This window comes from Tribolium castaneum, chromosome 5, assembly GCF_031307605.1.
Source record: "Tribolium castaneum strain GA2 chromosome 5, icTriCast1.1, whole genome shotgun sequence".
Lineage (NCBI taxonomy): Eukaryota > Metazoa > Arthropoda > Insecta > Coleoptera > Tenebrionidae > Tribolium > Tribolium castaneum.
This window is the reverse complement of record NC_087398.1, coordinates 10,064,166-10,089,164: the sequence shown is the minus strand read 5'-3', so window position 1 is coordinate 10,089,164 and position 24,999 is coordinate 10,064,166. Positions and strand designations below refer to the sequence as shown.

At 34.0% G+C, this 24,999-nt stretch overlaps 7 protein-coding genes and 1 long non-coding RNA gene across 18 annotated transcripts in view; 5 read left to right on the top strand and 3 right to left on the bottom strand.

The window, feature by feature from the left end:
• LOC135266349 (uncharacterized) overlaps positions 1-9,418 on the top strand; it is a 267,145-nt gene extending 257,727 nt beyond the window's left edge. For 6 of the 10 annotated variants that reach the window (XR_010334334.1, XR_010334342.1, XR_010334341.1 and 3 more), the window contains one exon: positions 8,559-9,417. This is a non-coding gene — a long non-coding RNA (uncharacterized LOC135266349). Of the gene's footprint in view, positions 1-8,558 lie in introns of all 10 variants that reach the window. The other 4 variants (XR_010334339.1, XR_010334333.1, XR_010334338.1 and 1 more) reach the window with 3 other exon arrangements.
• On the top strand, positions 7,576-8,246 carry LOC663453 (MD2-like 4). Its single transcript, XM_969497.4, has 3 exons — positions 7,576-7,725; positions 7,773-7,880; positions 7,933-8,246. The coding sequence occupies exons 1-3, from the start codon at positions 7,656-7,658 to the stop codon at positions 8,205-8,207; spliced, it is 453 nt and encodes a 150-aa protein (XP_974590.1). The 5' UTR covers positions 7,576-7,655; the 3' UTR covers positions 8,208-8,246.
• A 2,079-nt stretch (positions 9,419-11,497) lies between the features above and the next one.
• On the bottom strand, positions 11,498-12,801 carry Phb1 (Prohibitin 1). Its single transcript, XM_969513.5, has 3 exons — positions 12,668-12,801; positions 12,419-12,515; positions 11,498-12,363 (listed from the first exon to the last, which is right to left on the bottom strand). Exons 2-3 carry the CDS (start codon positions 12,507-12,509, stop codon positions 11,624-11,626), a joined length of 831 nt encoding a protein of 276 aa, XP_974606.1. The 5' UTR covers positions 12,510-12,515; positions 12,668-12,801; the 3' UTR covers positions 11,498-11,623.
• Positions 12,802-13,747: 946 nt separating this feature from the next.
• On the bottom strand, positions 13,748-14,747 carry LOC663493 (uncharacterized protein). The gene is made up of 2 exons (XM_969534.4): positions 14,606-14,747; positions 13,748-14,558 (listed from the first exon to the last, which is right to left on the bottom strand). The coding sequence occupies exons 1-2, from the start codon at positions 14,703-14,705 to the stop codon at positions 13,924-13,926; spliced, it is 735 nt and encodes a 244-aa protein (XP_974627.1). The 5' UTR covers positions 14,706-14,747; the 3' UTR covers positions 13,748-13,923.
• A 63-nt stretch (positions 14,748-14,810) lies between these two features.
• Positions 14,811-22,332, bottom strand: slv (saliva). Of its 2 annotated transcripts, none has more exons than XM_064356695.1 (6): positions 22,147-22,332; positions 21,891-22,092; positions 21,563-21,841; positions 21,439-21,510; positions 21,345-21,391; positions 14,811-15,114 (listed from the first exon to the last, which is right to left on the bottom strand). In XM_064356695.1, exons 1-6 carry the CDS (start codon positions 22,218-22,220, stop codon positions 14,811-14,813), a joined length of 978 nt encoding a protein of 325 aa, XP_064212765.1. In that variant the 5' UTR covers positions 22,221-22,332. The 2 variants fall into 2 exon arrangements, with proteins under 2 accessions (XP_064212765.1, XP_064212766.1); XM_064356696.1 differs by lacking the exon at positions 14,811-15,114 and adding an exon at positions 20,569-20,758 and having other exon boundaries at positions 22,147-22,329.
• Positions 15,025-16,328, top strand: LOC103312918 (uncharacterized). Its single transcript, XM_064356697.1, has 8 exons — positions 15,025-15,165; positions 15,218-15,342; positions 15,396-15,420; positions 15,473-15,529; positions 15,575-15,665; positions 15,712-15,843; positions 15,893-16,048; positions 16,094-16,328. The coding sequence occupies exons 2-8, from the start codon at positions 15,276-15,278 to the stop codon at positions 16,244-16,246; spliced, it is 681 nt and encodes a 226-aa protein (XP_064212767.1). The 5' UTR covers positions 15,025-15,165; positions 15,218-15,275; the 3' UTR covers positions 16,247-16,328.
• Positions 17,564-18,797, top strand: LOC103312960 (uncharacterized). Its single transcript, XM_015980054.2, has 7 exons — positions 17,564-17,697; positions 17,742-17,947; positions 17,996-18,052; positions 18,099-18,189; positions 18,238-18,366; positions 18,414-18,569; positions 18,621-18,797. The coding sequence occupies exons 1-7, from the start codon at positions 17,620-17,622 to the stop codon at positions 18,795-18,797; spliced, it is 894 nt and encodes a 297-aa protein (XP_015835540.1). The 5' UTR covers positions 17,564-17,619.
• LOC100141804 (protein lifeguard 3) lies at positions 19,056-20,754 on the top strand. The gene is made up of 7 exons (XM_008194926.3): positions 19,056-19,317; positions 19,364-19,578; positions 19,625-19,681; positions 20,059-20,146; positions 20,193-20,318; positions 20,368-20,520; positions 20,569-20,754. Exons 1-7 carry the CDS (start codon positions 19,084-19,086, stop codon positions 20,725-20,727), a joined length of 1,032 nt encoding a protein of 343 aa, XP_008193148.1. The 5' UTR covers positions 19,056-19,083; the 3' UTR covers positions 20,728-20,754.
• Positions 22,333-24,999: the final 2,667 nt, after the last annotated feature.

Genomic DNA, 24,999 nt, shown 5'->3' with positions numbered 1-24,999 from the left:
TCCACAAACAAGGGTTTAATTGGGAAATTATTTTCGAAAAACTTTTGTCTTTTCTAATTCGCAGAAATAAATATTTATTACATTACATTATTGCTCTGGTTATTGACCTCAAAAATGTTTAATAATTTCGGATGAAAAAATGCAAAACTAGAGATATATTATGCGGTATTTCTGACTTTTCGTTAAAATTCGGAGTCGGCGCTCATTCATAAAACTCACAAAAAGCAGTCGTTGAGCGAGCGCTAAATTGTCAACAAACGCGTACAATGCGGGCTCATTCACTTTCTTCAATGGACTTGTCTATCGGATTTTGTTTTGAAGATTGCGGGGGTGAACGATGTGCGGGGGTGCGGTCTCGCAGGTGTCAGACGTAGGTTTGGACGCGATGCTACCGTAGAGATAAGCTCAAGTTACAATTACCATATTCTCAACATAATGCAGATCGTTAAAGATTGGACACTTGGACGGCTCTTGTGACTAATGGGCCATCGGAGACGCTCCGCGGTGGCCGGAAGTCGCTAAATGAGACGAAAATTAATTCTAGACGTGATGGGAGGTGGGTGCTTTATTGCTATAATCACTACCACATCTGACAACAAACATTTCGTTCAAATTAAAAAATAATTTGGAGGTAGCTTTAAGATAAAATTAAGTTGACAGCACTGAACACTCACTGGTCATTATCAAATTTAGACATTATTAAGATATGATTTATCTCAATGAACTAAATTCTTTTACATCGTAACACTGCATGGTCTAATAAAATTTTACCAGATCAGATATAATTTTGATGCTAGTTTGGTGTTAATAATAGGTACATGGTGATTTTTTAAATAATAAGGTAACAAAAACTCTGTGACAGTGATTACTATAGATTAATTCACTCTGAAATTATCTCTTAATAATCAAGAATTAATTCTTTCCATTGCATTATTGAAAAGAAATAAAATTTATTTACGTATTCAAATTGGGTGAAAAAATGGCCATAGTTCGTAAATTGTCTTATTTATGGCTTTTTCAAAAATTTAAAATCAGTTTACTTTTCAAGAATATGCTAAAATAGAAACGTCGAAACTCGAAAATCACATTTCGGATGTTTTTTAGCCAAATTATTTCGCAAAACTTCCTCTAAATTAGATACAGATAAAATAATCTTCGGTCTAATATTTATTGGATCAAAAAATTATTTTTGTTTTTTTTTTCGTGTCTTTTAGAACAGTATTCAACTGAAAACACAATTGATATTTCGTAAAATTTCATTAAAAACGTGACGAAATTTTTTCATATTAACCTGGCAGGGGTAGGGGAGACTAGGGACAAAAGAATCGCGAGACAATCGGCTACCACCTCAGCTGAACTCCCTTCACTGCGAATAGAGGTTTGGTTTTTCAAGAGTTAGTACAGAGAAAGTATGCCAAAAGTATGTATTGCGTATTGTCTTAAACGTCTATTACATATTTTAACGATTTATTCGGAAATAAAATTAACTAGACGCCCTCTGGTGATGACTTTTGAACTATGTCGAAAACAGTAAAGAAATTTTCGTAATGCCACATTTAACTGACATTTAATGAATTGTTCAACAATTTTGCGTGTATAGTGTTAATTACTTACAATAGAAAGAATTACTTTAAAAGTACGTGGTGGTAAATACTAGCGTTCACTTTGGTTCTGTGGTTTTTCGTGGTATAAAGTGTTTATTGTTGGAATTTGAAAGTGGATAAAAAGTGAAAAATATTTAAATTTTGATTACAAAGTGTTATCAAACAGTTGTCTAATTAAAGATTATAAGTAATGGATCACAGCGAACACAAAGTTTGGCTCAAGAAACCAATAAATTAGTGAAGTGTTATGAATTTTAGGTTAGAATTTTCCACTGAAAAAATCATGAAATGCTGCGGTAAATCTACAAAACTACAATAAAGATTAACAACTGCTGATACATTTAAACGTAAATTATGCCAAAAGGTAGGCTTTTCAATGTTTTTGTAATAATTTTCCAATAAAGAAAGTGAACCAAACAGTCATTCGTTATTTGTGTTTTCCTCGTCATCTCTCATTTGTCAACATAAGTTTCTTGCATCAAAGATGCAATAATCATTCCGCATAGGCAATGCAATAATTGTGAAGCCCCAAAATTCCTACAACGCTCAAAATATCCGAATAAACATTTTCCCGCCATTTATGGTTACTGTTTTCGACCTAGCTCAGTGGCGCCCCCAACGGTAATTTTACTTCCGAATTAGATTAGATTTTTCTGTGGACGCGTATTTCTGTCAATTTTGACAACAGACTTATAGTTTTTAATTTTAATTTTTACTTATTCTTGCATTATTCAGAGTACAGACTGTTTCTCTAACCCTTTTTAAAAAACAACAAATAGACACGTAAATCCACTTTTATATTAGATACATCAACGAAATTAGAAATAGAAGAAGAAGAACGAGGACGTAAACCAAAGTTAGTCAAAAATTTGTTATTTCAAGACAATGAAAATACGATCTTAAAAATGCAACAAATGCACTAAAAAAATATATAAGAAAAAACAAGAAAAAAGATGAAAGCAACTCTTCCGATAAAGACAACCAAAAATATTTTTGTTTTGTTTGCGTCAAATTGTTTTCCAACAGTAGACCAAATGAGCAGTGTCTTGAGTGCCATCATTGGTGATAAGGCTTGCACTAGTGAAACTAATTATGTTTGCCATAACTGTCTATTACATTGAGTATTTTGTTAAAATGCAATTTTTAATGTATTTTTTATGTTAATTTAATTTGTTATTTATTCACACAATAAAATATAAAAAACTACAGAAATTCCTTCCTACTTGACTTTTCTTTTTTCATCCCGACATCATGTACAATTTTGATATAACTTACTATAAATTCATATTGAAGTTTTGATTTTAACATAAATAGGCAAATAGGCAACATTGTTACTTTTGTGCCTACTCTCCCCTAGAGGTAGTAGATATTATTAAGTTAAGTTAAGTAAACAGTAACATTATTTTTCGAAAAATATTAATTTTTAATGATGTAATTGTTGGTGTATCCGTAGAGAATACAAACTAATTGGAAATTGCGCAATTATTTTGAAATGTTGTCTTATCTTTTTCACTCGATTTATTCGTTTTTGAATTAATAAGGACTAATTTCTTTAAATGATTTCGTCGAAACACGTATATCTTACCTAACTGTTAAATTAGAGTGATTGACTCTGATTGCAACCAAACCTTTTTTCTAAAAATACCTTCAAAATTCGAAAAAGGCAAAACAGTTAGAAAAAATGTATTATTTGATTTTTCGTAGTTTTTTGTCCACGGCACTGTGCATTTTTGAGCGAAACATTGTCAATTTTTTGTGATTTAGTGGGATTACGAGAAATTGGGTGGACAAAGTCTGTCCTCAGCGGATGATATTTCCAAACTATTCCACTCCACAAGTAAAAAGTTTCTTCAGTAATAAGTCTCTTCTGACATTTTTTTAAATTTGAGAATTTAAATTAAAAGAGTGACAAAACATTTGCAGATAAATTCTAACTCTCATTGCTACGGTAGAGCGTATCTCATTGGTGTTGCTATGTTTTAACCGAGGATTAAACTTATCTCTCCGTTAAATATGTTACCAGAAACTGTACCTTAGAGATTTAAACATGCTTTTCAAAAAATAAATTTTCGACACTATTGGACAAATTTTAATCAAACATTCGGTCGTCAATTGAGAATAGGGAAATTGATGGAAAAAAATTGACAATTTTTCAGCTCGAATCTAGTGAATCGTATTAATTTTTTAAGGTCGCAGCCCAATTGTTAATTTGTAGCGTTACCAAAAAAGAGTTTTAGAATTAGAACTAGTAGCTCCTATGAGCAGACAGTATTCAAATTAGTAGTTTAGTTTAAAAGGATAAAGTTGTTATTCCTACTTGTGGGATATTATTTTCTATACGTCTTTATTGTTTTTTATTAGTTATTGTTATTGTATTTACAATAAATTAAAAAAAAGATGATATATGCCTACAACTTAGATCGCGTGTTAATTTATCAAATTGTGTCCGATCATGCGGCAGGAGACCTCAAGTCGACGTTAGGCAAGCAGAAAAAGAGATGTGAAATTTTGTTTGAAAAGTGAATAGTTGCGGATGACCTCGTGTCATGGGCGCATCGGTGGTATTTTTGCCTAATGCAGTTCGTGGGGTCATAAATCGCGTCCTAATTTAATGGACACGTCATCGCCGCTTATTTACGAGTATTTCGCGGCTGTAAAACATAAGTAGCTATTACCAGCTCGCCATCCTCTGATAAAATACGACGCTCTTCAAATTTAAGAGCGCGTGTCAGAGGTTACCACCAACTCGATTAGCCCCCGTATGAAAAAATGCGCCCCCCAAGACGACGCAGAAGACAATCTGTCAGCGCCAGCCCTAAAGGGTTGCCCCTAAATCCTGAATAATCACCCCCGTCTTGACATTAAAACAAAACCGACCTAAGATGGATTCCGCAATTCTAAAATGCAAATGAGCTGTAAAAGATCGGCCGACTTAGAAAAGCAGCCGCCCAGATGGAGGCTGCCAAGGGGTGAATTGGCGGAAGCGCAAGCTTCGCTTGGGGGATTCACCTCCTAGCGGTGAAATGGATAATTATAAGGGGGCTGCTAATAGCTAATGTAATTAGTGGCAGGCTTTATTAATTGATGAAAAATTCGCCAGGTGGCTTTCGCGTCGCGAGATGTATTGCGTCGCGAGGCTTTGTCTTCAGCTATATTAATTGGATTTTTGGGGGCGAAGGAAGCCCGACAAGATTTAAAGCAAAAGTTGGCTCTTGCTAGTTTTCTCGTTTCTGCCACAATTAGCATTTTTGTACATCACGTTTTGCCGATTCCCGGTCCGAAGGTGCAATGACTATTATTAGAGCTCGCGAAATTCGCATCTTAAAACTAAAACCATATGTCATTCGATACTCTACGCAAAGACGTCAATTTGAACGATTCTTGAAAATTCAGTTTTGCGAGAAAGCATGTCACGACGGCTAAATAACAATAATAGTAAGCGCTGGTAAGGGTTCGAAGGCCCCCAATTATCGGTCGAATATTGGAATTAGGAGGCTGATGTGTGTCTGCTGTGCTCCAAAAGTAATAATATTAAATGGCCAAGGGAGGTTTCCTTTTAGGATCTTGCTGCTTCCAACACGCGATATCAACTGGTGTTGCTCTTCGGGACGTCAACCCGGAGGCGACTGACCGACAGACCTCCGCAGCTTTTGAAATATATATATAATATATCATAACGGGAGGCCAAAAGTATCCAGCAAAATATAAAAAGTTGATTTTAGAAATTTGCACAGAAAGACGTAACGAATGCAAAACATGTGCACCGACAAATAAAAAAATATACAGTAAAACCTCTCAACAACGAACACCGATGGGAAATTTTTAATTGTCCGTTCTAGAGAGGTGGGCAATTTTAATACACAGAAAAAAGTATGGATTTTTTTGCTGAAAGTGTCAAAAAACTAATACCAAAATAGTTAGAGTCTTTTTTACCCTAAATTATTCAAGAAAACCATGGAGGTAAGATAACGAGGAAAACCTAATAAAAGAAGCACCCTTTTAAGGGAGTGTAGCTCCCTTACGAAATATTTTTCGATACATGTTTATAGAAAACTTTTGCCTTAAAATTGCATGTCCTATCACTTGTTTAAATTTGTAACAATAAAAACAGAACCCTGTATATTTTTTTAAATAAACAAGTGGGAGTAATTGTGACTCCGGAATGCGACAAAGTGACTACAGAAGGTATATTGAATCTGTATATCTGTATATTGAACTCTCAACATAACACCACAAATATCGAAAGGAGCATTATTTATAATAGGGCTATGAAAGCACAGTCAATAAACTAACCACCAATTACATTCAAACATAAAATAGGAGAAAAAAATACCTATATTTTACAAAAAAGTATTTTAGGTACTCATACGCACAATTAACTTAATTATGCGTTAAATATAAATATATTTCGTATAGCACTCCGTATATTTATTTTTTCCAATTTTTTGTTCAGGTTCATTTAATTTAAATTAAAAAAGGAAATATGTAAACAGAGTTATTCCTTAAAATTTTCAATTTTTGTTTGGTTGTTTTAGGAGCCGTGTTTTTTGCAATAATTTCTTACATGACACATAATTTCAGCTATTTTTTGAACAGGTTCAAAATATTCAGACAGCATGAGTTTACAAGTCTCAATCTTTTCATAAAGTTTTTTCGAAATTTTTAGCATACACTCTTTCGGTCTGTCCGTTGTAGGAGGTATTTTTAATGATATTATGGTATTGGGGATTTTTTTGTCCGCTTTCGATCTACAGAGGGTCCGTTGTAGAGAGGTTTTTTACATTATTTTCCAAAGTTTTTGTACCGTTCCAATAAAAATGTCCGTTGAAACGAAGTGTCCGTTATTCGGAGATGTTCATTAAGGAAGGTTTCATTGTATTAGACTCAACAAGTTTGAAAGTGAAAAAAACGAATGTCTTCTAATATTATATCTCAAAAACTAATAATCGTACAGAAATCAACATTTGCTATTAAATACTTTATATTTTCCCTATGCAAGGAATTTTTCTCTTCCTAATACTTAATTAAAATTAGTTAATTAAAAATTACCAATAATTAAAAACAAGAAAATGTTAATTGATCGATAATTTATGTTTTCTTAATTTATTCTAAAACAACGATACTTTGAGCAAAAAATTTGTAATAAAACTGTTGTTTCCACCAAAATTTCGTTTATTAGAATTTTGAATTTCTACTTAACTAATTATGTTTTGTTTTTTTTTTATATCTTTTACGGACTTTTTGGAAAAAACAACTTTTAAAGATCACTTAAACTGTAAAATACAATTAAACAATAATTCTGATTTTATTTGAGAACTCCGCGCAAGGCCCAAGAAGTGATTAAATATTCGGCCGGATTCATGTATCATCCTCCAAAGCAGAGTGTTTTAATGCTCATTTTTAAAACAAGTCGCATTTTTTCATTTAATTGCGCGTTTTATATAAGTCACCAGCATTTAAATTACAGACATTCCACATAACTTATTTTTGCGTATTCGATATTTTCGCAATTATTAATTTTAATAACCAAAGGGACAAGGTGAAAAATTGGCCCTGCTTTGATTCGTTTATTATGCAAATCGGAACGTCTCACAACATTGCAAGGCTTATTTCATTTAGGTGGTGACAAAAAGATTTATTTTTTGCTTCTTATTCGTGATAAAATTTGACTTTGTAGTCCAGTTTAGAAAACAGATGTTCAATTACTCATCCACTAGAGGTTAAAAACAATTTCGTAAACTTATTCATGGAAAATAATTGATAATGATCACCTGCAAGATCTTGAACGATAAGGTAAACAAACATTTGCTTATTAATTTTATTATTGACTTTTCTCAAAGAACAAGACGACAAAATTAAAAAGAAAATTTTGGTGTAACTGAAAATCCTACCAGCAGTTCACTTGAAAAAAAAACTAAGTACATACATAACAAGTAATTCGATTGTTTTCACTAATAATAAATTATCGTAGATAAGAACACCTGTTTAAACATTTTTCCGGCTATATATAAAGCTAGTTGGAAACTGATTAAACCAACAATCTGAGTCAAAATGTCAGTCTCTGCTCTTCTCTTCGTTATTTTCCTTTTTGGGGGTGCCTACAGCACGGTTGTGAGTCAATGTAAGTGAATTTTTTCTTTTTTTTGCAATTTATTTACACAAAAATAGGCCCCACTGGCCCTTTACCAGACGATGTCCAAGTCGAAAATTGTGACGCGGAACCGTGTGTTTTCTACATCAATTCTAACACCAGCATGATTATGAAATTCAAATCTCGTATGTAGTATATTCTTATTTCATTTCATAATTTTTTAAATAATTTTCATAGCCCGTAAGTTGGAACATTTTGCTCCAAACGCTGTTGCTTCTCTTATGGGCATAAATGTGACGTATCCGCTGGATCAGGATGATGCTTGTGTTGGAATTACCAACACAAAGTGTCCCATAGAAGAGGGTGAACAAGTTGAATACACCTACGGAATGTACATTTTGCCCGTTTTTCCAGAAGTCAGCCTAAATTTGGAATTTTCGCTTCGGGATAAGGACAGCAACGATGAAATTATTGAGTGTTTCAAACTTGATATTGAGCTAAAGAAGGCTTAAATTGTGATTTTGGTTACTAAATAAATAAATAACAAATTAGTGATTTTTTATTCTTGTCGACCTATTATTAATTATTACTTTCATCAACTGCTTAATTAATCAATTAAAACCCCAATTAAACAGTAGTTAATTAAAATCGATTGATGCGTTTTTTATTTTAATCAGATGGTCCGGCCCAACTGTATCCTGTTCTTAAAATAAATCACTTTCAGCGATGACTTATTACTTTTAAATTGTTGTCTCCAGTGAAGTTTTGGGATAAATAATGTGCAAAACCGAACGTTTTACGACTTAATTAAAACTGTTTGTGTGATTAATTGCAATGTTATGTAACACTGTTTTTTTTTTCAGATTCAATGTCAACTGGTTCAAGGCTTTCCTGGAGGTTCAGCATTTGGGACAAATAAAATTTGGGAAAAAAAATTGGCTTGGTTTATTTCTTCCTCCCTCACTAATGATTGCAAAACAGGCTGTAGGAGAGATAAATCATTTCTGATTAATCGACGCATTTGACTTTAGTTTTAAGGCATGCATGCCAGCATGTAATAAATAACGTTAGAAGGAAGGTGTCGATGGACTTGACTTTGATGAAGGCGGCTGCTTTACCGCCACTCGGCTGGATATCGACGTCCTGGGGATGTTGTAATTAAAAATAGTGTCGCATCACTGCGATACCCATCACAAAACTACTTTTGTCTTAAATTCTCATTAGTTTCGAGAGTTATGTAAGGCTGTTTGTTATCGGGCTCGATTGGACTATTGACAGATCCTGGTGGATGGGGTTTAGAAGGGAAAGGTATTTTCATGTAAACTGAACGCTCACTTCCGGTACTTTTTTCTTGAGTCGTGAGCGTAAACCATATTTGTTTTTAATTGAAACTGTGTGTGGAACGAATTCAAGGACCTTCGGTTGGTTTTGTTTTTATATATTATTCTCGAATTAGTTAAACTGTAATATCCTTATTATTAAAACATCGCAAAATAAGGTTTCACCTCTCAATTTTTTAAAAAATTGAAGAGGGTGAGATAATTGTTAACCTTTAGCTATTTTCAAGTCTCAGTGTGATTTTAACGTTTACTGTTAAATAACCGTACCTAATTATAATTATTAAATTTTTTCTATGCATGTGAATTTTTTCAAAATTTTTCTACAATTCCCTATAATTAGAATTAATTACTTAATAGAGTCGCTAAAAAACAAGTATGTTTTAACTACTTCGAACGGCTGAAAAAATTAATCAGCCACGTGCAAAACTATTTTTTTTAAATGAACAGTGTCAAATAATTTTAAAGTTGTCACCACTAGCATTCACTCGTACTAGTTTTAATAAAAGAAGAAAGCAGTCTCTGTTTTTTATTTATTTGAAAAAAATGTCATTAAACATTACAGCAAAAGAAATTTTCTATAGATGAAACCACAGATACAGGGATAAAAACCTACCGATAACAGTTTTGTAAATTTGAAAATAGTAGTCAAAGTAGAGATCATTAAAACACCACCGTTGAAATTTAGACGCAAAATGTACGAGTAGGTAACATCTACAGGATTGTTTAACATAGTCGCAATTTTTAGCAAGAAAGGGACGAAAATGCAAAATATTCCTGAATGTGGCAGAAGACAGAAATCAATCACATAAAGGGTAGGTCTGGTAGTTGCAATATGCTTTTAACAAAGAAAAGAAAAGAATGTAGAAGTAGGTTTAACTTTATAAATTACAATACAATAAATTACAGGAACAGTATGCTTTATTTTTTCCATATAATCTCCTCCTTTCATTATTTTTTTGCGTGAAGCTAATTTTTTGTGTACTTATTACACCACTGTTCTTATACGTGCAGTCATTTCTCTTTTAGAAAGGATTTAATTCTGTATTTAGACACAATTAAGGCAGTGATATACCTACGTATGTGCTGAGGAACCTGAGGTTCCTAATAAGGCGTTTAAAGAAGAAATGTGGATAACACTAGTGGATTCAAAATCCATAAAGTCTTTTAGGAAACCTTCAACATACACGTAAATTTTTTACCGAAATGTTTAGGTACAAAACAATAAATAAACAAAATCTGTGGATATTCAGATGAGCTACTGCCAGTTTTTTTCAATAAAATTTTTACTAGGGCACCAAGTAAGGTCGTTTAAAAAACAAGGTTTATTTATTGCCTGATTTTAATGTTTACAATAGCCATTCAATAAAATTATTGAATGAGTCCAAAAATTCAAAGTGATTGGTTGCTAACGTTATTATAATGGCCGACCATAAATGTACCAATCATATCCGAAAATATAATTTTTCAATGAATCCAAAAATCTAAAGTGATTGGTTTTCTCCGTAATTTTAATGGCCGACCCCAAACCGTCCAATCAAAATGCTTACAAATTTTACAACAATCTTTACGTGGCTTACGTTAATTCATAAAACATGAGTCTGTCTTTGTTGCCTGTCACATCTTCAGTCTTTCATGAATTCACCCTCAGAGGTAATCTTGGACGATCTACTAGATGAAAATGCAAAAATTGGGATAATGGGAGGAAATAAATAAGGAATATTATATTGAAGCTCTTTTATATTTGCTATGAGTTGTAATATCAGTTAAAAAGTTTCAATTGACGAATTCTCGAAATGATCCATGTTGCGCATGCGCGCGCTCTTCAGTTTTCCAAATGACATTTCTGGAAAATCTAACAAGAAAGACGAAAAGTTGGTGGAAACTGCCCCAGAATATTCAAAAGTGATGCGAAAGGGGGTCATGGCTTAGGTAAATGGTGTTGTTTCAAAAACGGTGCTTGTGTTTTTTCCAATAATAGTGTCCACATTGTCGGCGTGCGACAAGTCGGAATTTTTTTTTATTATTATATTAAAGCTGATCGAAAATTTGTAAGTAAAAATTGGTATCATGTAAAAAAGAACTTTTTTTCGGCATTTTGATCGTTTTAGAATTGTGATTGGTTACCTACAATCTGTAATGAAAGTAGAGAAAGTTTGACTCAAAGTGAGAATTTCTAGAAAACACAATTTAAGAGGATTTTTCAAATTTTAAAACAACCAACAAGTAGATTGTTGTTTTTTAAGCCGATAAGAAAATCTTTAAAATTACACCTCCACAGAGGTAGACCTAATTGCGATCGAAAAATTGAGTGAACGAGAGACCCCCACATAAAAAATAATCGCCAATTATTTTTTATTAGCCATAAATACTGATAGTTTTCGACAAAGAGGCCCAAAGTATATCCAGATTCGGGGCGGATACTTAATCCGCCTCTGAGAAAACAGGTAAAAAAAACACGAAAATATTTTATAAAATTTATTAACAGTAACAGTATGGCCTTAAATAAGTAAAATAAAATTGGTACATATCCTAGTTCACTCCTAGTCCCGAGTCAAACAAAACACCCGACTCTCTCCCCCTTTAAGCCCTTAATTCGAGGGCGTAGGCACATTGAGCAACAGATTTTGCCCCCCTGGCAAATACGACACTTGCCTCGACCTCGACAATTGATACGCGATATCCTCCGCAGCCTCAATCCTCCTCAACTCCACCAACCCCTCTCCGGCATCCCCAAACGCCTTCGCCAGCAACGTAGCCGCCTGAGCATCCCCTTCTGCCGAAATCACCGCCGCCTTCTTATTCTGCTCCGCCTTCTCCACCAAAAACCTGGCCTTCTCCGCCTCCTGCTGCGCCACCTGCTTCAGCTCCACCGCAAGAGTAAACTCCCGTCCAAACGTCAAATGCGTGATGGAAATATCGTCCAGGATGACCCCAAACTGCGACGCCCTCTCCGTGAGGTCCTCGCTGACCTTCTGCGAGACGAGGTCACGCTGTGTGATGAGCTCCCCGGCGTCGAACTGCGCCACCACGGCCTTGAGCACCTCGGTGGTGATGGAAGGGAGGACGCGCTCTTCGTAGTCCTGCCCCAGGACGGTGTAAATGCGCGGGAGTTGGTCGGGGACGGGGCGGAACAGGATACGGAGGGTGATGTTGACGTTCTGCAAGTCCTTGCTGCCGGTGATGACCGGGACGTTGCGGGGGCGCGACCGCACGTCGAAGATGATGGGGCGTTGCACCCAGGGGATGAAGAAGTGGGTGCCTTCGCCAATCACTTGCTTCTTGATGCCGGAGAAACGGTCGAAGATCACGGCACGGTGACCACCATCGACTATCAATTAATTAATTGAGCACCAACACAAACACAATTTTTTGCTAATTTTTACCATTGTATAACGCCGAATTGACCACGCCGCCTACCAGAGCTACTCCAAGGCCAAACTGTCCAATCCTGTTGAATAATTGCGCCGCAGACATTGTTTACTTGAAAAAAAGGACTGAATGTAATGTGTGCAGGATGTAAGGTTATGTCGGATCAGTTTGGCTCATTACGCATAAAAAGCCACGTTTGGTATAAAAAACGTAATCAATATGAAAACACAACGTTGGCTAATACATTAAATATGATAAATTACCTGTAATTAACTGCAAAATGTAATAAATCAGCCGGCAAACTCACGAGTTGCTCTTTGAACAAAATGGAAGAATTGGATTTGACATTTGACAGCGTAATTGGTGACTTTACACCAACTTTGTGGAAGAAAATAACTACATTTTGAATTTTTTTATTCGTAAACTTTGAATTACATTACTAAAACCACGTAAATATCGATTCTTAACATTAATAAAGATTGAAAAAAGCATCAGAAACTTCAAATATTTAATCTTTTGCCGTCATTGTAAGAAAACAATGGTTTCTTCAGATGCCCTCTGATACCAACATTGCTAATGAAAATAACCACATTTTGAAATGTTTATTCCATTTTTTAAAAATAATATCAAAAATAGTTTTTATAATTAATTAAATTGTAGCAAATCATAAGTACAACACCACATATTTATGTTTCTTTAATTGCTATAAGAATTGATTTATTGTTTGAAAAAGTTAGTTGAATTTTTAAAACGTAATAAAAACTGTATTTTATTTTTTTTTAAACTCTCGACTCTGTAACATGTGAAGAACGACATTATTTAATCCACTAGGGTGGTATTTTTTTCAATAAAGTAATTAATTTTCATAAAAAACGTAATTTTTTTTTAATCTCTATAACACTTTTTCTCAAAAAAGTTGGCATTATTTCATCAAGATTTAACTCATTATTTGGCCCGTGTAAAAATTCACTCCGCCACGCAACCACTTTATTTTTAAATTGAGTATTTTTTGCAAATTAAAAAAAATGTAGTTATGCAACCAATATTGCAAGCCAATATTGCTAGCCCAAGCTCTAGAGGATTATTTAATTCAACAAATAACCACTTATTTTCACACTGAAATGGAAACTCGACTTGATATCTAAATTTTTACGTCAGAATCAACAGTTTAAATTTCCAACCACAAACAAAAAATTAAATTTTGTAAACAAATTACGATAAAAAGTCTATTTTACCTTTTTATCTGTTTTATAAGTTTATCTGAATGACGCTTAGTAAAGAATAAAGAGAATTACAGTTGAGAATTCTGAGAGCTACGGGTTCTGCTAAATAAAACTACCCACTTCTGTTTAATTACCATTTTTATTTTTCCCAAACAGTCGTTTAATAATCAAAGACTTACACGTTAACAGGGAATGATAAACTGCAACATTTGTACACGAATTTAACAGTCTCATCAACTGGTGATATTTTACACTAAAAATTGAAACTTATGCACATTTTTTTAATCCCTAAATCCCTAGTGAGCCTTTTCTTTTTGTGGTGTTACGTTCCAGTAATAGAGCAACTGCGCTACCAGCACCCCATTGGCAAGAGTGCTAGCAATATAGGTCAGAATGACCATCTTGTCCCCCGTCTCCTGAATCGAGGTGAAAATCCTGGCTAGAGACCCCATAAATAACATAATCAAAGTAGCCGCTGACAATTGACCTGTAGTTCCATTTTTGTAATTACTATAAGCTTGTGTCAACTTCCCGCTAACAACAATGAAAATGTTAAAACCTTGCAATGTCCATAAGACACTGATAGGGGTCAAGCCACTCATTAGAATGAAATTGACTAACAAATAAGCAACTAAATATAGAAGTGCTTTTGAGCTAGAACCCCCATAATGGAGCACCAAAACCCCAACAAGGACTGTCTGTATCGCAAGAAAGGCGGCATCGCCCCACGCACTGAACGGGAACTGTTTGAGGAAACTATAAGATGCGTAAATCGTTATTGCAGTCAAGTCCAAAGTAACACTGAGCAAACTGATGCCCTCCCCGCTTTTATTCTTGTAAATTTTGATGATTTGGGGCAGTTTTACCAAAAGTGAGCCCATAATTATGCCTAGACCTAGGCATTTGCTCAAAGTTGAAGAAAAACACGGCCCTGAAAGCACAAGTCAAGTGCATTATAACCTCACTTTTTGTACTCACCATCGAAAAAATTCAAATGAATGAAATAATTATCGTAACAGTGGGGCGTAAAAACCAATAAAAGGACTTGTCGAATGAATTCGAGCGGTTGTGAGCCCATTTTTTGTGTCTTCTTTAAAATGATGACACGTCAAGGACCGTGGTGAGGTTATGTCACGCCACTAGTGTTATTATCTGTGATTTGAGGCGATAAGAACTGAGATATTTAAATTAAATAAACGTCGTTCTCATCGTTTGCTACTGTGTTTGATAAAAAGCCACTTAATTTATGACTTTGACTTAATTTCAAATTAATGACAAATCCATAACGCACAAAATTCATAACGTAGGAATTGATAGTTTGGTGACAGTAGCGCGAAAATTCAAACGTCAAGATGAGTGTCCCCCCATCAAACGAAGACTCAGTTACTGAAATATACATTTCGCCAAAAAGCAGACGTAAGGTTTGGGATGCGGATTCCGAATCAAGGTTTTTCTTCCAGGCGGCACCTGCTCCCCAGCCGAAACCCCTAAAACATCATGTTTATTTTCCGCGAGAATCGGCTTTGCACACATTTGCGGTAGCTAATTGTTGAAATGCGGGTACATAAAGTGTGTAATTGTGTCTTTTAGTCTTTTTCGGTCGATACAGCAGCCACTCCAACCGCCTCCGTCCAGACTGTGAATCGGGATGATGGGCTCATTTCAATCAACAGAGACGAAATTCCAGCGTTTGAATGTATCAGAAATAAAAATAAGTTTGTTCGGGGAACTTTTGCAATTTTGATTTGTCATTTTTTGATCATTTTAGCGCTTCTCCTGCTGATGCGATTTCTGTACGTACCTATAGGTATTAAGTATCATAAAAATTGCAATCACTTTTTTCAGACCACCAGTTCGGTCATTTGTTTACAAAAACAGGACTATTTTAATTATAATTTTTTTGTGAGTATTGTCGGATCGAAATCCGGCATTTTATTACCGTTTTAGAATGAATTATTTGGGTCTTGAGGTGATACTGGTTTGTAGTGCCAAACTGAGACGTTATTTCCCAGTTAATTGTATCCTTTTCCTCCTATTCGTAAGTATCATTTCGACTGTAAAATAAGTTTTTTCATCTTTTTCAGACATTTTCTGTAGGAACGACTCTAGTTTCATTCGCGGTTTCATGTACTGGGATCCTATGGTCCTCTATTTACGGCACAGCTCTCGCAGTTGTGGTCCTTATCACGCTTTCACTAATGTCTTGCCAGAAGAAAGTACAAGTAGCAGCAACTAAATTATGATATACTTTTTATTTAATTTCAGTGGGAAGTCACTAATGTTTGTATGCACATTTTCACGTTCCTCTATATGTCGGTTATAACCGGATTTGTTACAATAGCCTTGAATTTTACTCATTTTAAAGAATGTGATCTTTGGTTCATGTTTATAACTTCGGCGATAATGCAGATATTAATTCTGGTAACCGAAGGTTGCAAAGTGATCAGAAATGATGATGTCTTTTAGTGGCTTCTCTATGTCACTCGGCAAATTGCAGTCTGTGAAAAAGAGCGCCTTTGCTGCCAAGAATACGTTTACGGAGCTTTAACACAGATCGCCTACCTACCCCTTTTCCCCATGTCCATAATCAAGTTTATTAAATATTGTCGAAAACTATGATATTCGTCGTTTTATTTCAAAAAACGTGCTTCCTTTGAGAAATTGATTCAGAAAATGGACAAATTAGATGGAAATTAAATGATTTTAAACAGAAAAACATGCAAAATTCGGTCTATAACTTGTAATTATTTTAAAACTTTTCGTTATAAAAAAAAAATTAAATCACTACGAAGTCGCCAATAAATATTTTCCGACAAATTTGCCACAGAAAAACTCAGAATACCATGCAGTTTTAGCAAATAGTGGACTCTTACTGTACAGTGTGTGCCAAACCGCAAAAATAAGTTGAATAAATCGTTTTTTTCAAACAACACCGTGTATTTTTTACACGTGTCGATAGCATTTTGCATAAGATTTCAAATGGTATAGACTTTGCATAGCAAATTTGAAACACTTTTCGAAAATTAAAAAAAAATATATATTATATTATAAGAAAATTTGTTGTCCTAGAATCTGATAAATTCAAATGATAATTTATTTTTTGATATGTACTAATGTGACTAATTACATTAGTAATTTAATTATTACTTGATACATAAATGAATTTTACTCATCAAGAATTAATAATAAAATAAATAAAAAAACGAAAAAAAAAACACTTTAAGAAATATTTTTAATTTGCATGTGAAAAAAAATAAGCTATTCAACTTTTTGCGTTTTGGCACACCCTGTACATTACCTTCGTGAATCGAGTAAAAGTTGACTACTGCTAAAATGACTCTAGGTTTTGTTGTTGCAAATTTGTCGAAAAATATTCATAGGTGACTTCGTAGTGATTTTTTAAAAATTGGTCTTTTTTATAACCAAAAATTGAATAATTCGGAAACGAAAAGAGATAGACTCGTAATAGTTTATATAAATTTTATTTTTATTAAATTTTATTTTTTTGCGTAGAATATAACTATGCAAAAAAATATAGGTGTTCCATTTAAAAAAATATAACTTTGGTTCACCACCCGGTATACAACACACTGTGTATAATACAAATATTTTTGTTTTGTGGACTTTAAGTCGATCTATCGAATAACGAAAACGGCGTAACGATATTTCAAGTAACAAAAAAGTTATAAACCTATTACGCACCCCTGGGTCACTCTGTATGAACACAATTTCACCGAAAAAATCGAAAATTATTAAACTTATTAAATACTATTATTAATTTAATTATTAATTGAATTATTAATTAATTAATTAAAATATTACTACGGGCACTTAAGAGCTTCCTCGGTAGCTTGTTTTTAAGCACAATTTCGTCAAAAAATGACTCTAGAGTGATTTTGTTCACTTTTAAGAAAATTTTCGATAAAAAACTGAAATATAAAAATACTGAGTGACGTTTGACATTTAGTGCCCAAAGGTCCATTTCTCTCATCATGCCCCGCTACGTCGGCAACCTGAACCAGCCCCAAGTGGCCAGCATAGCCCAAATGGGGGAAGCCCGCTCCCAAACGGTAAGAAAGCGCAGAAGCGGCCTTAGCCCACCCTTTTGTTGCAGGGCACCCCCTGGAGGGCCCTCGGGGGCACCGTCAGTAGCTACTACGCAGAGGATTCGTTCGCCGGGGACCAAAGCGTAGTGACGCGACTCTTTGCTTTATCCTTCCGGAACTTGCGAAACCGTAACTGGTTCGTTCAGCACGTTTTTGTGATTGTAGCCCTGCAGATGCTTTTCTCGTTTGTGTTTTACTTCGTAATGGTTTACAAGCAAGTGGGTCTTTTCGGCTGAATTCAGCACTAAATTCGGTTTTACAGAGAGGGGGTTATGAACAGTATGGTCGAGAATTGGATCCTGTTGCTGGTTATTTTCACGTAGGTGGTGTTTGCCCATTTTTTGTGAAACTAATTGGAGTTTTAGGGCGTTTGTGATCGTGATTACGTCGTTTATGGTCTGCTGCTCGACTTGGATTCGGCAAAAGCCGATGAATTTAATTTGCCTTTTTGTCATTGTAAAATGTTGGGCAAGGTTTTTTGGGGTAATATTTTTTGAGTTTTAGACAGTTTCTGTGATTCTTCAATTTGGGGCGCTTGCTAGTAAATTTAAATTTACCATGGTTTTGGCGAATCACTTCGGATGTCTTACTGTGGTTTGTTTTATGATTTCGTTGATTGCTTCACAGAAGAGAGTTAAGTATTTTTATTTTTGAAAAATCGTAATAACTCATCTTGGCAGTGGGAGATTATGAGTCTGAATATGTGTGGCTTTATTTTGATTCTTACTCTTGTGGTGTGTGGAGTTGTGGCATTTTGCCTGTATTTCCTATGTAAAGATCTATTTCGCTGGGATTTTATAGTCGCATCAACGATTTTAACCATTTTGTGTGTTACGGTAAGTCCAAGTTCAATAACATTACGAAGCAAATAATCATTTATCTTCTAGTTTATGATATTTCTTATGAAAAAAATTTTAAAAGAACAAATATTAAATACCTCCGACTTTGTTTTCGGAGCAATCGTAATGTACATGAGCGTAACAACTCCGTACGTAGTGAAAGCGGTAACAATATTGATTAGGGATAGAAAACCACCAGAGGAACCAGTTGCAGAAACGTCGTAAACTGAATGTATTTTAAGTCAAAGTGTATTTGAATTGTATGGAAATAAATGTCTTAAAAAAAGTGTTGAGTTTGAATTTCACAACCAAGGTTGCCAACTTAAATTCCAAATTTGCCAATGACTGCGATTCAAGCAAAAATGAAAAAAATCGCCTTGTGTTTGATGACTTTTGGCACAAAAACTCGCCTGAATGCTTAGATGCCATCACTAGTACGATGGCAAATTTTTTGAAAAAAATGTCAGAAAAATGTCATTTTAGGGAATCTTGAAACCACAATGTGTCCAAAATGGGTGACAACAACCCCGAAAAAGCTAAAGGTGAGCCCCCGACAGCCCTCCAACAATCAGAGTCCCAGAGCGGGCCGGAAGTGCTGGTGATACCTTACCAACAACCGCCCCCCTACTCCAATCAACCCCCTTACCAACCGTATCAACCCCAAGCTTACTACTACCCCGACCCAAGCTATGCCCAACGCCAAACCCCCGCCTACCAGCAAAGAATGTACCAAGACCCCTATTACGTAGGTGAGTGGTACAAAATTGCGAAAAAAATAATTCAAATTTAAGGGTGGCTATCCCCCTCCGATGAATGTGGCCCAAGCACCGCCCGTAAGACAGCGCCAGTCCGATTTAGGTTTCAATTTTTTCGGCGGAAGTGGGGAGATTTTTACTGACGCCTTCGATACCGTAAAGATCCGAAATCGGTTTGTACAGAGGGTGTACACAATTTTGTCGGCGCAGTTGGCGTTCACTTTTGCCTTTGCATTTCTAGCCACCTATGAGTACGTTTGAGTGTAAAAAGTTAAGTCTAATTTGATTTGATTTTAGGAAGAATACGAAGCTGTTTCTGATACGCAACGGACTGCCTATTATGATTGCGGGCATGTACGGAGAACTCTTTGAAATTAGGTTGGCAACAGTGATCAAAATTCCCTCAAAGAGTCAGTGGTATCACTCTAGTTTCAAAATGACGAAAAAGTGCAACTAAGACGCAAGACTTAAAACAGAAAAATGGGAATTTATAGTTAATTTTTTTGCAACTTGATGTGTTGCGTTTAGTTAATGTTGCCAACTTAATTTCAAAGTCTTGGGTTACTTTGATGAGAAATGAACAAGGATTTTTTATGAACTCGTGATTTAAGTTACATAAGAGATTTTTCAAAGCAGTTATTAAAGTGACAAATAACTGTTTAAATTTTGTTTGAAGAACTTTAGAAAACAACACAAGTAAATTTAAAAACAGTTTAACTTTTTCGTTTCAGGATTGTCTTCATGACTGTTTATTGTTGCGTGGTGTGCACTCGAGTCCGACATCAATATCCTTTAAATTTTATTTTATTGGCAATTCTAGTAACGCCAAAGCACAGTATAATTTTTTTCTAATCTGTATTTCCAGACAGTAGCCATGACTCTGCTTGTAATGTGTCTAACTGCAAGAGTACCACCCCTAATTGTACTATTTGCAGTAGGTACTACTGCAGCTCTATGTTTAATGGTGTCACTATTTGCTATACAAACTAAGGTGATGACTTTAATTTTTTTATTTGAACCAAATGACTAAATTATTTCAGTGGGATGTTACAAGTTGTGGAATGTGTCTGTGTGTAGCAACTGGCATGTTGTGCCTCTATGGAGTGGTTATCATGATTTTGAGCCTTGTGGGAATACATATGCCAATTTTACACGTAGTTTATTCAGCTATTGCAACTGTAATTTTTACTTTTGTAAGAATCAAATTTGACGCCGAATTAAACTAAACTATCTGTTTTTAGTGGTTGATGTATGACACTCAAATGATTGTAGGAGGTCGAAGATTGGAGCTGTCACCCGAAGAGTACATCGTTGGTGCTCTGAGTCTTTATGTCGATATCATTTATATTTTTATACACATCTTGCACTTGTATCAATATTGTATGGGGGGGCGCTCATAATTATATTTCGGTTTGATTTTTGTTGCACAGCCTATTTTATTAGAAGTATTTATTTTATTACACCCATACAAGGAAAAATTGAAAAGTATCTTTTACTGTAACTCAAAAAATCATAGTCCCACAGAAATGCTTCTTTTTTAAATTTAATTTAATTATTTCTAGTCTTATTCCAAAATAAATAAAACATGTTTTGTGTTAATAAAAAACTTAAAAAACTGTTGCTATCCTCAAAATTACCTTTATTTGAACTGTGTTTATTTACTTAATTATTTTTTTAAAATATTTGTTAAAGGATTTTTGCCCCAATAATTCTTATGCAGCGACTACGGAAGACTATAAGTTAGGAGATAAAACGAGGATTTTCTGAACCCAAAAAAATAGTACAGCTCAGTAAAAATGAGGGCGCTTCGAGCGATTGTTTTAAATTAATTTCAAGCCAATCAATTCACTAACAGACTGAGAAAAACTGACAACTAAAATTTTCTTAAGAAACAAAAGAAACGAAATATTTAAAAAATTCGTATGGATAGAAAAAAATATACAGAATTTAGTACCAAAAGCTTATTTTTCTGTGGTTATTTTATGAGACACAAAAAAAATACTTTTAGCTGACTCACCTCGTATAACCTGGTCTCTTGGGGTAATGATATTCCCAACCACAGCTCTAAAAAGATATTGAAAATTTTATTCAACTATTTACACCGTAATGACCCTGATTTTTGGATAAATGCAAAATAGACTCAATTGAAACCCAGACAGGACGCAGCCCAAAAAGTTAGGTATCTGCAAAAAAAAAACAATATTTTCAGATTTTCCTCACTAATACCGTCCAGACCTGTATAAATTTATCTTCTAATATAATTCCATAAACTAGCCACTGCATTGAGACAATAAAACTGGCCATAATGATAGGAAACGGCAAACTGTCGGTGTCTTTCACCTTAACAACATGTAACAGTGATGCGAGGGGCGCAGCAAAGAACAATATTGTTACAAAACAGCAAACAATTCCCAAAGAATCCTTAGCTTCTTCAAAATTTTCTTTGTGCTGTATGTACACTAAAGTTGCAATCAAAATGCTCGCACAAGCAGCGACCTGGCGTAATACTGATGACTAAAATGGCATTTTTTCCCACTGAGTAGTTATTAATCACGATATTTACCTTTTTGATACTATACATAAAGAATGTCACTATATAGGCAAAAAATAGACTGACTCCAATCGTATTCACCAAAATTATGGAATGATCTTCGATGAAAAACCCATACCGAAGCCACAAACTTGTAGATAAACAACCGCTAACAAAGGGAAATGGTGAAATGTCCCCGGTGCTTTTATTTCGGGAGATCTTTAAACAAATCAAGCTGAAATTTTGGAAATTTGTTAAGTTATTGACAGATACCTAACCTAGCCCTTACGTTCCACTTAGAAACTGCAATATTGTAGAAATTGAGGCAGTTGTGGCAATCACATTTTTGTAGTCTTCCAACATTGCTGCACATTTTGTAGACGCGTTAAATTTGAGTGATTACAAATTCACTGATAAGTGATAACGTGGATAGACGTCAAACGCCGACAGGTGTGGGTGCTGGCTCCATGAAAATTACAGTCGACCAGACAATCGCTGCGCGCATGGAACTAGCACCATTTCTGTTTTCTACAGCCAAGTTCACACCAGGAAAATTATCAAAATAATCGAAAATCATAAAAAAACATCAAATACGCTGTTACGCTGACTTGCATATCACATTTGTAGAACTCTCCTTACCATTTCAATGTGTTTCTATTACAAAATAAAACTTAACTGCATTTAATTTTTGCATTTTTTATTCTCATATTCCAGCAATGCAAACAGATTTTTTTTCACCCCCTTTATATCCTGCAAATTTATTTATTTTTGCAGGAAATTAAGCACTGCGATAAGGCCTTCAACTGTAAAAAAATCATGTACGGACAAACACCCCTTGGGACCTGAAAGTTTTTTTTTAATTTTTATAAAATTTCTGGATTTTGCAAATTCGTATTTAAGGATTGCTCTAATTAGTCAAATTAATAACTAATTTGTCTAGCAAGAACCACGTGGAGGTTTAGAGCATTCTTGCCAGGAAAAAAGGATATAAGGATGAGGTAAACAATGATTATTTGAAAATGAAGGAAATAAAGGAATTATTGGTTTGTGAAATGAAAAAATAGTACACAAAAATCAAACCTTTTTCACTTGGCGTTAAATAAATGCTCTTACCTTTTGTACTGCATCTGCTACCATTTGTAGCAAAACCTAAAAAATAAATTAAAAACACAACCAACAAAAAAATTAATTTGTAGGAAAGTTACAACAAGCGTCTTTAATAAATATTATACAGAATAAAAAATACACAATACGGTATAATATATGGCACACAAGCTATTAAATTCAACATATCACAAGATAAAACGCAAAAAAATGCACCTACCTTCATATGGCTTCTGCGTTGGCTACTGTTTGTAGCAAGACATTTAAAAAATTAAAACAACACCAATAAAAATCTTTATTTGCATGAAAGTTACAACAAGCAACGTTTGTCAATATTAAACAAAATAAAAAATACACAATACGTTTCAATATGTGGCAATTCAAATTCAAATCAAATTCAATACCTCAGTAAATAAATGCACCTACCTTCATATCGCTTCCACGTTGGCTACCGTTTGTAGCATTAAAAATAATAATAATAAATATGAAGCCAAAAATAAATGTTTATTTGCATTAAATTTTGAACAAGCCACTTTCATTCATTGAAATTAAAGGCAGAATTATTACGTGGCAATAAATTATTTGAGTGTTTAATTTTATTTATAGTTACTGAATTTAAAATGTGTCACTCAAACTATCATTTTTCTACACCGCATTTAAAGATTTTAATTGCAATTAAGTTTTATGAAATTATTGGTTTGTGAAATAAATAAATAAATACGACACAGCAATAAAATACACCTACCTTCATATCGCTTCCACGTTGGCTACCGTTTGTAGCATTAAAAATAATAATAATAGAAATGAAGCCAAAAATAAATGTTTATTTGCATTAAATTTTGAGCAAGCCACTTTCATTCATTGAAATTAAAGGCAAAATTATTACGTGGCAATAAATTATTTGAGTGTTTAATTTTATTTATAGTTACTGAATTTAAAATGTGTCACTCAAACTATCACTTTTCAACACCGCATTTAAAAATTTTAATTGCAATTAAGTTTTATGAAATTATTGGTTTGTGAAATAAATAAATACGACACAGCAATAAAATACACCTACCTTCATATCGCTTCCACGTTGGCTACCGTTTGTAGCATTAAAAATAATAATAATAGAAATGAAGCCAAAAATAAATGTTTATTTGCATTAAATTTTGAGCAAGCCACTTTCATTCATTGAAATTAAAGGCAAAATTATTACGTGGCAATAAATTATTTGAGTGTTTAATTTTATTTATAGTTACTGAATTTAAAATGTGTCACTCAAACTATCACTTTTCAACACCGCATTTAAAAATTTTAATTGCAATTAAGTTTTATGAAATTATTGGTTTGTGAAATAAATAAATACGACACAGCAATAAAATACACCTACCTTCATATCGCTTCCACGTTGGCTACCGTTTGTAGCATTAAAAATAATAATAATAATAATAGAAATGAAGCCAAAAATAAATGTTTATTTGCATTAAATTTTGAGCAAGCCACTTTCATTCATTGAAATTAAAGGCAAAATTATTACGTGGCAATAAATTATTTGAGTGTTTAATTTTATTTATAGTTACTGAATTTAAAATGTGTCACTCAAACTATCACTTTTCAACACCGCATTTAAAAATTTTAATTGCAATTAAGTTTTATGAAATTATTGGTTTGTGAAATAAATAAATAAATACGACACAGCAATAAAATACACCTACCTTCATATCGCTTCCACGTTGGCTACCGTTTGTAGCATTAAAAATAATAATAATAATAATAGAAATGAAGCCAAAAATAAATGTTTATTTGCATTAAATTTTGAGCAAGCCACTTTCATTCATTGAAATTAAAGGCAAAATTATTACGTGGCAATAAATTATTTGAGTGTTTAATTTTATTTATAGTTACTGAATTTAAAATGTGTCACTCAAACTATCACTTTTCAACACCGCATTTAAAGATTTTAATTGCAATTAAGTTTTATGAAATTATTGGTTTGTGAAATAAATAAATACGACACAGCAATAAAATACACCTACCTTCATATCGCTTCCAC